This window comes from Adiantum capillus-veneris, chromosome 15 (genome assembly GCF_014529385.1).
Source record: "Adiantum capillus-veneris isolate H3 chromosome 15, ASM1452938v2, whole genome shotgun sequence".
Taxonomy (NCBI): domain Eukaryota; kingdom Viridiplantae; phylum Streptophyta; class Polypodiopsida; order Polypodiales; family Pteridaceae; genus Adiantum; species Adiantum capillus-veneris.
Window position 1 is genome coordinate 129543406 of NC_140945.1, and position 12069 is coordinate 129555474.

At 43.1% G+C, this 12069-nt stretch overlaps 1 protein-coding gene across 9 annotated transcripts in view; it reads left to right on the forward strand.

Moving 5' to 3' along the window:
• LOC147441485 (putative pectinesterase 53) overlaps positions 1-12069 on the forward strand; it is a 100958-nt gene that overhangs the window by 65738 nt on the left and 23151 nt on the right. For 3 of the 9 annotated variants that reach the window (XM_086483113.1, XM_086483117.1, XM_086483114.1), the window contains exon 5: positions 11287-11419. The exons of 3 other annotated variants lie outside the window; for them this stretch is intronic. In XM_086483113.1, coding sequence (XP_086339239.1) covers positions 11287-11419 — 133 coding nt within the window. Of the gene's footprint in view, positions 1-11286; positions 11420-11566; positions 11609-12069 lie in introns of those variants that run through there. 3 more of the 9 variants (XM_086483115.1, XM_086483120.1, XM_086483116.1) reach the window with 2 other exon arrangements.

Below are 12069 nucleotides of genomic sequence, written 5' to 3' on the forward strand. Positions count from 1 at the left end.
TGATGCCTTACCAGATTCTTACCAGACTTTTGCTAGTACTTGGAGACTTATGACCCAAGGAAATCCAAAAGTTGTCAAGTTTGATGCATTATGCACATTGCTATTGCAAGAGTCACTTTCCAGAAAAAACGGGACTAGACAACGTGCAATTGAACAAGCTTTTATTGCTTCTCAAAGACAGGGTGGTAACAACAATGCATCCACTTCTTATGGTTCTGCTGCGAGTGGCAAAAATTCTGTTCCTAATGCTTCTACTGGCAGCAATTCGTCTGGAAATTCTGGTGATAAGGGCAAAAAGAAGATGCGTTGACATTATTGTAAAGCCAATGATCACTTGATCAAGTCATGTCCTAAGTTGAAGGCCAAAGAGGCTAAGAAGAAAGAGGGTGGTTCCACTGAATGGTGAGTCTTCTGTGAAAGGAGACTGTAATGCTGATGTTGATGCAGAATGGGCTTTTAGCGCAGAGTGCACTTACAATCCTGTTGTCCATGATGCATGCTTGTCAGTTGTTGCTGCAGATTCACATGTGTGGTATTTAGACAGTGGTGCTACAAAGCACATTACCTCACATCGTGAATTGTTTACCTCTCTCGAGTCTGTCCCTCATGGGAATTCAGTCACTTGTGCCAACAATGCCTCTTATCCAGTTCAAGGAGTTGGAAATATTGTGCTTACTGCTGCTAATGGCAGTTCTTTCACACTTGTTGATGCACTTTATGTACCTGGGATCAAGAAGAATCTCTTGTCCGTATCCGCACTTGCTAGACTTGGACTTGTAGTCAAATTTGTGGATGACAAATGTACAGTTCATGATCTCAGTTTTGGTGATGAAATTGTTGCATCTGGGCTTTTGTGCCGTGGGCTATATAAGCTCACTTTGTACGACAAGTGTGGATAAAATTTTGCAAATGCTGTTGCAGATTCAAGGGCAATTTCAGATGCAAAACTTTGGCATGCACGTTTTGGTCATCTGAATTTTGCCAGTTTGCTGCGTTTGCAGAAATCTGATATGGTTGCTTCTTTGCCGCCTCTTGAAGCACCTGTCAAACATGTTTGTGAGGGCTGTATTTTGGGTAAATGCAGTGTTCTAAGTTTCCAAAGGATGGTTCAGTTCAGGCCACATACAGGTTGCAGCTTGTGCATAGTGATGTTTGTGGGCCCATGCAAACTCCATCCTTGAGAAATTACATGTACTTCGTGACTTTCATTGATGATTACTCCAGGCATGCATGGGTATTTCCGCTTAAAGTGAAGTCCGAAGTTTTTATGTGCTTCAAACAATTTCTGGCTATGGCTGAAAATGTCTCAAAATGTACTATGGGCACCCTCCGTTCCGATCGAGGGGGGGAGTATATGTCTCATGAATTTAATGAATTTCTGGCTAGTCGTGGGATAAAACACCAATGTACAGTGCCTTATACACCTCAGCAAAATGGTGTTTCTGAGAGGAAAAACAGGTCACTGACGGAAATGGCATGATGTATGGTCAAAAGTGAAGCTTTACCGCATTCTTTTTGGCTTGAGGCCATCATGTGTGCCACTTATGTACTAAACAGGTGTCCTACGAAAGCTTTACAGTCTATTACTGCATATGAAGCATGGCATGATAGAAAGCCTTCTATTGAGCACATGCGTGTTTTTGTTTGTTTGGAATATGCTTTGGTGCCACAAGTGCAACGCAGAAAATTGGATGATAAGGCTGTCAAATGTATTTTTGTTGGTTATAGTGCTGAAAGCAAAGGTTACAGGTTGTATCATCTGCAAACAAAACGTATTCTGGTTTCTCGGGATGTAGTGTTTGTGGAAGATTCTGTTCAGCCCTTGATGTCATGTACTAGAGACAGTAATGTAAGCTCACAGGACATTTATGACACTTTGTTGCCTCTTTTTAGTGGTGGAAATACGAATGTAAGTTCTAATGAGGCAAATGTACAGCCTATGGGGGTTTTTGAAAATGTTCTAGATCAGCCTATAACTGATGCGCATGTACATGATGTACTTGATGAGGAAAGGTCTAAAAATGAGCAGGCTAGAGGTATGCCAAAATGGCTAGTGCACACTTTGCGTGACAGTAAATTGGATGCACATTTGTCTAGTCGTACTCGTTCAGGCTCTCGCCATGCATCTTATGCATCAGATTGTTATGCTTTGGCTGTGTCTAGCTTACATGATGTTGAGGAGCCTCTGTCTTTTGATGAAGCACAGAATTCAAAAAATTAGATGGCTGCCATGCAATCAGAATATGATGCACTCATAGAAAATGACACATGGACTTTATGTGATTTGCCTCCTAGCAAAAAGGCCATTGGTACAAAGTGGGTTTACAAGTTGAAACGCAAGCTGGATGTGAGATTGATCGCCATAAGGCTCTACTTGTTGCAAAGGGTTATGCACAGCAAAAAGGCATAGATTATGAAGAGACTTTTTCTCCCACTTGTCGTATGACTACTGTGCGTTTTCTATGTGCATTGGCAGCTCATTTTTGTTGGGATGTACATCAATCAGACATTGTTACTGCTTTCTTGAATGGTGACATATTGAGGAAGTTTTTGTAACCCAGCCTCAGGGTTTTGTCATAAAAGGACAAGAGGACAAAGTGTGCAGATGTAAGAAGGCTTTGTATGGGTTGAAGCAATCTCCTCATGCTTGGTATGAGAAAGCTGACACTCATTTGGTTAAACGAGGCTTTCGTAACAGTCCAACAGAAAGCACATTGTATGTAAAGTGTGAGGGTGATGTACTTCTCATTGTGGTTCTTTATGTTGATGATTTGCTGATCACTGGACCAAATGAGAGACATATTGATGAATTTAAGGCTGATTTTAATGCTACTTTCAAGATGAAAGATTTGGAGTTGTTGCATCATTACTTGGGTATACAGTTTAAGCAGTGTGATGGTGGTATTGCCTTGTGTCAGAAAAGTTACATAGAGACATTGCTATGTAAGTTTGGACTTGAGGATTGCAAACCTATTGCCACTCCCATGGAAACAGGTTTGAAGTTGAGTCTACATGATGCTAGCGATCCTGCTGATGTCACTCTTTACCAAACTGTTGTTGGCTGCCTCATTTATGTATGCAACATGAGGCCGGATATTCAGTTTGCAATCTCACAAGTCAGCAGATTTATGCATAGCCCAGGGTCTAAGCATTGGCAGGCTGTCAAGAGGAATATCCGCTCCCTTAGTGGCACTTTACATCTTGGCTTTTTTTATCCCAAGGGGGGATCGTTGCCGCCAGACTTACATGCTTTTTCGGACTCGGATTGGGCTGGTTGTTTTGACACGTGAGTGTCCACAAGTGGTTTTTGTTTCATGTTTGGCAGTTCATGTATATCATGGTTAAGCTAGAAGCAACCTACTGTGGCCACTTCGAGTTGTGAGGATGAGTACAGGGCAGTCTTCACAGCTACGGTTGAGTGTGTATGGCTCAAATGCCTTATGGCTGATTTGGGTGTTGGACAGGACACTGCCAACACTATCTACACTGACCGTCAGAGCGCATTGGCAGTTGCGAGGAACCCAGTTTTTCATGCTCGCACAAAGCACATTGAGGTGCATTACCATTATGTCAGGGAGAGGGTCTCAGTAGGAGAGATCAGCTTGGCTTATGTGCCAACACAAGACAACCTTGCAAATATTTTCACAAAGGCATTGTCTCGTGAGAAGCTTGAAGCTTTCCGCAAAGCTTTGGGCTTACTCGGCTTTGTGTATTGATCATGTCCTCAGGGCATGGCACTTCCCTTTACTCATGTGCCAGCTCTCGTTCACCGCATCACTCCAGGGGGGATTTGTTACCATATACATGTGGTAGTGATGTGTGTGAACACACTAGGACCACCGGGGCATTTTTTCCCTCTTTAGGAGGTTTTTTCCCCTGAGCATTGTATATACGCCCATCACTCTAGGGCTATCTATCTTTTCATTGCACACTAAGTAATACACTCTCTATTGTGTGCCTTGAGCTTCCTTCGTCTTCTCCAAGCTATGTGTGTTTCTCTGCAACCCTAATTCCAACAACTACGACATTCATATGGTAGCATCAAAAGAGATTATTGGTATGAGAGATACAAAAACCGTTTCCACTTTCCATCCATAAAAATTGTACATTGCGGCTCACCTGTCTTGAGGGATTTCACCTTGAAGTTACCTCCTCTAGCATTTTGGTCAGTCATTCTTCCTTTTTCTTCAGCAGCACTGACCCTATCATTTGGCCATGCTTTATTAACAACCTGCGTTAGACCCATTGTCAAAGAAACAGCCCCCATCAACAAGGCTCCATTTGATGTTCCCACATATGTCCCATCGCCTTCATTCATCCGGATGATTACATCATTCAATGGTAGTTTCCTAGCTACGAGAATCTATGAAAACTTAACAATGTCCTCCTCCATGGGAAGAGTGTCCACCTCCATTGCTAGCACAATGGAGGAGCGGCTAGGGTTCGGATGATAGAAGTGCCTAGCACAAACAAGAACTTGCAGAAGTGGGGAAAGGGCTAGAAAGCCCCGGGGGAACAACCCCCAGGTAAGGGGATAGAAGCAAAATGCGAAAGAGAGGTAGCACTGGAGATACAACTTCAATGTGCATAGTATACAAAGACACTAACAATACAGATAATAGCACTAAAAATCATACTTCAATGCACAGAATGTACAAAAAATTCTCAATATATCAAAGTTCGCCTATTATACCATGCAGGAGATCACGATCGGTGACTGAGGGAAGTTGCAAAGCGAGAGACCTTGGCGATACCGAAGAAGGGAAGACCTAGGCGATACTCAAGAATGCGAAATTGCATGGAGGTCAAAGAGAGAAAGGCAGGTCGTGACAGTACATCCCAAGGAGCTTAATGACGATGGATGGGGGGAAAGGGGAATACACCCGGCACAAAATAGCAAGCCTCTCTATAGCCCAGGATACCCACTGCACTTCGATCCACTAGAGTTCACCTTCAAACCTCAACAATTCATCTACAAATCTTGCACACAACCATACACACACAGCCTTTGCATTAACCTTGCTTGCTGACAGCTCCCACACAACATAAACCACTCTCTCTTTCTCTCACACCGTCACACCATAGGACCTGAGAGGCACACACTTCTCAAATCGGCACCACATAGTAGGGATAGAGCAAAGAGGAGAAGGGGGAAAATAGGGGAAGGAGATGACATCAAAATTGACTATTGCTTCCTTCAATTAAGGACAAAAAAAAACTACTACAACTCCCAAGAAATCCATGCTATCACACGGCCTAGTCGTCTCCAATACGACGAGTAGCAAGGGGTGTAGAAGGTAATTGATGCCGCCTCGGAATGTTTCCCTTCTTGAGAGCACAAGCAAGAGGGGGCTGAAAGTCTTTGTCAGCTTGAAAAGGCTTAAAAACCGCCTCTGTCCCGCCATCGGATGCTCCCTCTCAAGTTCCGTACCCAAAAATCTCCCTCTCCCATGCTCCGGGAACCCCTCCTCTCCTTCTTTCTCTTCTTCTTCAAAACAGCCTCCCTATCATGCAAAAAGTCGGCCTCCTTCTTGGCGTGTGGGAGTCCTCTTCCACATTTTGTTCTCCCCGTCTATTTTTAGACCTCTTTTTTGCATGTGATGCACCCCATGTGGATTTGCCTTGAGCACTATACTCTTCGTGTGAATTCCCTCTTCAAGCGGGGCAGACCCGTCGATGCTCTCGCCACTTGGTCTTCAAAAAGCTTTTGCAGGACACGACCCTCAAGGGTTTTCCACGTCATCATCTTCCTCCCATTGGCAGCGCCACCAAACGGCCACTCGCGCCATTGAACTGTCGGCCACACCGCCCCCGCGCCACCTTACGCAGTGCCCACCATCGCCAGTGCTCTTCAGAGCTTCACCCCTTCACCTTGCAATACTAATGGGCACCCATGCTCTAGCATATATACCCCTGCCTTGAGCTCCTCATTTGTGCATGATGTGGGCTCACCCCTCGCCACATGGCGGCATCCCCCTCCAAATTCCTCCGGGTTCACCACAAAAGACCTCAAAAAAACTCCATTTTGCCCCAACTTCATACACATGTCACTCACTACTTGCAATTCCAATTCTCAAGCAATCGAATCCCTATGCAAGCCCCAATCTCAGCTTGAGCGTGTGTAGACCTCACAAACTTTTGACCTTCCTGGGCACTCCAATGAAGCATGCCAAAACTCGAAAAAAAAATGGTGTTACTTCATTGCAATTGCACTCCAATTTCAGACTGTTGTAGCTTGTAGACTCAGAGTCCCTTTGATGCACTGTAACTTCCTGTAGCCTTCACTTGCTGCATTGAACACATACAATCCCTAGCCGAGCTCCAAAATTCTTACATGGCACATCTATTGAGGCAGCCAACCCGGCACCAACGGCACCAACGGCACCAACGTGGCCCCCGATGAAACTTTGATTGGTCGTAACTTGGTATTTGTAGCTCTAATGGACGACCTTAAAAGACCGACACGCTTCATAAATCAAGCACTACACACCCACAGCTCAAAACTGGCTTGGACCACCTGGCATCACTTGGCCTATCCATCTCAAATCTACAACCACCTCCAACTTTAAACTCCTATATCTTGCATACTATAGCTCCATTTGATGAGCCCTCTAAACTTGTTCCTTCAGCACTTGAAGCTCTACACATCTGGGCCAAAAAATAGCACTTTGATCACCCTTCATTTTCCACCCTGTGAGGCCCTGTCTAGAGTCTTTTTGGCCTAGAAAACCACATAGAGCATACATCTCTACTGCCATTTGCCTTCCTAGGCTCTTCCCATCTGTCTAGCCCTTTGCTATGCATTTTTAAGCATACACATCACTGCATGTGCCCTCTGTTAGGATCGACACATTTTGGTTGCATCATCATTGCCCAACCCCCTTGTTGTACATATATGTTCAACCAAAAAGCATCTTTATTCTTCTACCAACTACAATTTTTGGCAAACACTATCCAAAACTATGAGCAAATCAAAATACCTACTATATGTACAAAGTCTTATTTGCAGCTAGTACAAACCCTATTCAGGCTGGTTGCCCAACCCCCTCTATCAAAACCTGATGCACTGCTGGCACCAACTCCCTCTCAAAATATAGCTTGAGATGCACACCATTCACCCTGTTCTTGAGAAGACGACCATTCATCCCCATTAACAAATAAGTACCATTAGGAAAGGCCTGATGGACTTTGTAAGGCCCTATTCACTTCTTCTTAAACTTCTTTTGGAAGGTAAAATTCAGATAGCTTTCATACTTCATCACCAAATTCCCCTTCTCTATCTGCTTCTCTGGCAAGTGCTGGTTCAGCTTTGCTACTCTTTTCTCCCACTGCTTATCCTTCTTTCGAGATTCAAGACTGGTGATCTTATCCTACAAAACACCTCGGTGAGACTTGTTAATCTTCCACATATCTTTTAGTGCACCTAGCTGCACATGAACAGGCAGCATTGCTTCCTTGCCATAGACCAACTCATACGGAGTAAAGTTGGCATCCACCTTGTAAGAGGTTCTTTATGCCCACAAACACTTATCGAGGTTAGCTTCCCACTCTTCTACCTGCTTATATATGTACTTTGTGAGCATTTTGACTATCTGTCCATTTGCACTCTCAACCAAACCGTTGCATTGAGGATGGTATGGAGATGAAAATCTATGCTGAATCCCCAACTTTTTCACTAGTGCACACACCAGTTAGGAGGATACACCGTAGGCAACTGGCACAATATGTCCTTCACCTTGTCAAAGGCTACCTGTGAATCTTTAGTCCATCAAAAACCATGAACCTACTAGCTCAACTTTTGAAGGGGGTACACATACTGGGAGAGCATCCAGAAGAACCTAGCCAAATACTTGAGTTGTGCACAAAAGAAGCCAAACCTGTCGCATCGGTGGGAGGCTCCATCAAAACTAAAGCCTTCACTTTTTCAGGATCCACTTCAATTCCATTCTACAAGACCACATGGCCCAAAGATGAGCTTGTGGCTGTGCCAATTTGCACTTCTTCGGGTTCAACTGCCCTCCTTTGTCATCTAGTCTTTGTAAACACAACTTCAACTTGGACAAGTGCTCCACCCTGGAACTATAGCAACCAATATCATCCATAACAACTTTAATAAACTTACCCAGATATGGCCCGAATACCCTAATCATCCAATCTTGAAATGTCGCATATGCATTCACCAATCCAAAAGGCATCCGACGATAAGCAAAGCACCCCCATGGTGAGATGAGCGTAGTCTTTAACTGGTCCTCCAACATGATACCAATCTGAAAGTAACCTAGAAAACCATCCATTATCGCTCATATCGCTCATGTCCTGGGACGGTTCAAAATCTCATCCTAAAACGGTAAAGGGTAGTGGTTCTGCTTGGTAGCAACATTCAATGGTTTATAGTCTACACAAACTCTCCACATCCCATTCTTCTTTGGTGTAATGACAACACGGAAAACCCACTCAACCTCTTTTCCGGGATACATAATACCTGCCTCCAACAGCTTGTTGATCTCCTGCCACAAAGCCTCCTTTTGAATGTCTCCCAGCCTTCTCAGTTTTTATGTCTTTGGCTTGCACCCGGGCTTAAGAAGAATCCGTTGCTCCACTCCTTTAGCTCCCCGCAAATCCTTGTACTCCGTGGCGAACAAATTAGGATATGATGCACATAGCTCCAGATAGCTTTCCTTTTCCTGCTTGGTCAAATCCTTTCCCAACATATTCTCTACCTCACCAGCTTCCAGACCACAAACCGAAGCTTGTATACCTTTAGAGGGTTTAGTAGAATCAACCATGACTCCAAATCCTAGGGGATTCATTGTGTTTTTTTGTATGGTACAATGTGAGTGTACAAGAGGGGGGTTTTTAGATTTTGTACATAAGTGTATACAATAAGGGTAGCCCCTCATTATTTCATACTCATATCATATACATAAGGGAGAGAAAGAGGGGGGGGGGGGGGGGGGGGGCTACATACAACTACATGTGCCACCTTAAATACAATGGTTGTTTCCCCCCCTCCACACACACACACACACACACAGATTGTATCCTAAGCTCCCGTGGACCCCCTCTCTACCTCGTCAATGTCAATGTAGGCCGATTTAGCTCGTTTTTTATATCCTTTGATAAAATTTGAAGTTTGATTTTTGAAGTCTCAAGATTGGAAATGAAACCTTATGCTTTGTAGATTATTCAAAGTGGAGCGCTTGCATTGTTGATAGAATAATACATACTAGACTACAGTCACACAAAGTGATAGCTCTTATATTGACTAAGTGGTGGGTACTTCCTTGAATGTGATTTATTAAAACAAATGAAATTGTTAGCAATGGAGTTTGCATTAAGACCCAAGAGCTCAATAAGTCTTACATGGAGTTGTGATTTCTCTACATCCCCAACAGTTCACATGGGAGGAAATTTTATTGGGAAGTTATCATAAGTTGGATGTCTATCTGTGGACTCAGATTAGAGCTGCCTATATCTGGCAAATATGGGTTTGCAAAAATAGAGACACTACGGTCAACCCTATGGTATCACCTCAACCCTTTTTGTATGAGATTAAATGTATCTCAAAATCTTGTATACAAGAGATGAAGAGAGTCAATCAACATTCTCAATATGACATTCAAAATCTCTCTCCTTGGTAGAGATGGAAAGATTTGTGCTTATCAGCCTATTCTGTCTCTAGGATTACCATGTTCAGACTCATTCATAAGATGTAACTTTGTGTTCCTATGAGGGCTTGTCCTCATACCCACCTTCAGGACAATGTTTTTTCATTTTTGTCCTGTTAATAACATTTATTCCTTTTTCCAAAAAAGAAAAGTTATTGGCCTGCCCAAAGGGTAGAGTTGTGTTTTATTTTTGACCTGCCCAAAGGGCAAAGGCCATAGAGATGGGTTCTCTTTCTGGATGGGTAAAAATAGAATCATTCTTTTTTTGGGACGAAAATATTTAATTGGTGAGTGATGAGATCACTCAAGAGAGAGTCATGAGTGCTAGTGGTGGGTTGTTGGAAAATATTGCCAGATTGAACGAATCCAATGTTTGTAGGTGAATAGGGTTTCAAGAGGGTGTGGTAGCCAAAAAGTCACCATTGGCTTCTAGGGCCACCATTTCTTCCACGCTTTCTCTTCTCCTCTTAATCCTTGCCCTAGGTCCCTCTTTACAACTCCTATTTTTGTTGCCCCTACGTTTGCCAGCCATGTTTGCTTGGCAGTGCATGCTCTCAAGTGGCAAGCCAAAAGCACTAGGTGACTAGAGCATGGAGCTTCTACTAGAGCATGGAGATTCCTCTACTGTCCCTGCAAAAACCTTATTACTATATGCATTTTGGTGGTGTTGCCTTGCGTGCAAGAAGCGTGTAATGGCACTTTTTACCATGGCGGCAAAGGTGCCGTGAGTTAGGGAGAAAGATGAAATACTTAAGGTTGTATCCTCATTAACGAGATAGAAACTCTAAGAATATTGCATTCAAGCTGCTACCCCTAGTTCCCTTCATCCATTCCAATTGAGCGTTCTATCGCTTGACTTCTACAGGAGCATGCCCTCGAACCGGAGGTGGGCGGCATGGAGTCTTGCAGTAGACCACGGAACTACAATGACCTTCGGTTTTAAAGTGTGCATGCCATGTGTAGGAAATGTAGAGTAGATGATTGCCTCTCAATCCTTAATTTGCAATATTTGGACTTTAGTGACTTTCGGTGTGTCTTTGTGACATGTATGTGGCCTGCAGGCCTAATTTCTGTGTTTGTACTTAATTCTTGCAGATTCAGGCCCTGAGTTTCTTCATCAACAGTGTTAAGCTTTTGCCAATATTGTTTGTCTATGTTTCAATACGCACCGTGAGTTTTTGCATGTCCTAGCCCTCGAGCATGCTATGTCAAGCCGCCTCGAGCCTTTTCATCTAAAATTTCTTGAGCCCGTTCTCTATAGGTTTGGCCAGTCCTTTTTGTCGCTAGTTTAAGGTGTTGGATTGTTTCCAAAGCATGTCTTTTGTAAGAACAGATTTCTGACCATAAGATGTGTGTTTCCAGATCTGAGAGTTTTCAGTTTCATTTCCACATCTGAGGGCTTTTGTGTTGAGGCCCTCACTATTTTATCTACTGCTTTGTCTCTCTACTGAGGTTACTGCTCTTGTATGTATTTTGAGGTTGAGGTTATCGATACCTTACTAAGCACATCTATTTAGATTTTTTGAATTATGTGTGTGCATCTGCTTGCGTGTTTATCTCTTTTTTAGTGAAATCCTTGGCTAACCTTGTTTTAATCCTTATTTTTCATTTGGTTGAGCCATGTTTCAAATATTCAAAGCTGGCCGGTCCAAATATTCCAAAGGGTTGTTGCAGAAAAATGTATTGGGTGTTGTATAGGACCTTCTATCTTTCTCCCAAGTCAAGGGCCCCCTTTTTCCCTATGTGAGCAGGTACCATTGCTCATTCTAGCATAATCCTATGTTTCCCTACGGTGTGCATGTGCAAATTAGAGTTAACAAAATAATAGGTGATTATTGATGAGCTAACATTGGTTGTTGCTACCCTGCAAATAATGTGCTACTTTTGAATGCTTGCAGTCATGGCTTAGTGTTTGGGGTCTCTAGGGATGATAGTTCCTGTTGGTGTGTCACAACTATGTATCCACCTCATCGGAAGGGATTTCTCTTAAATTATTTGCCTTGGTGATTGATTATTCTTTGTGTGGTATGGGTCTTGATCATCCTTTTTCTTTTTGAGTGTGGTACTGTGTGCTATATGTTTGGTGTGCGTCTATGTGGTGAGAGTAGTAGACAAGATTTTTTAATATCGTAGGGACAATTTCAATAGGCCTCAAAGGTCTATCAAATGATTCTTCAACTCAAGACTTGCTATTCAAGTGAGAACTCAAAAAGCCAATCTACCACACTTGGATGGCTTTGATCAGGCAGGTAGGAACATTGACTAGGGATGACATAGCTGAGATTATGAATGCATGTGTTATGTCATGGGCAATATGGGGGTTCTCAATATAGATGACATGGTTCTCTTTCTCTAATTCATTGTGACCGTTGAGATATGGTGTCTCGTAAGTTTTATTGCA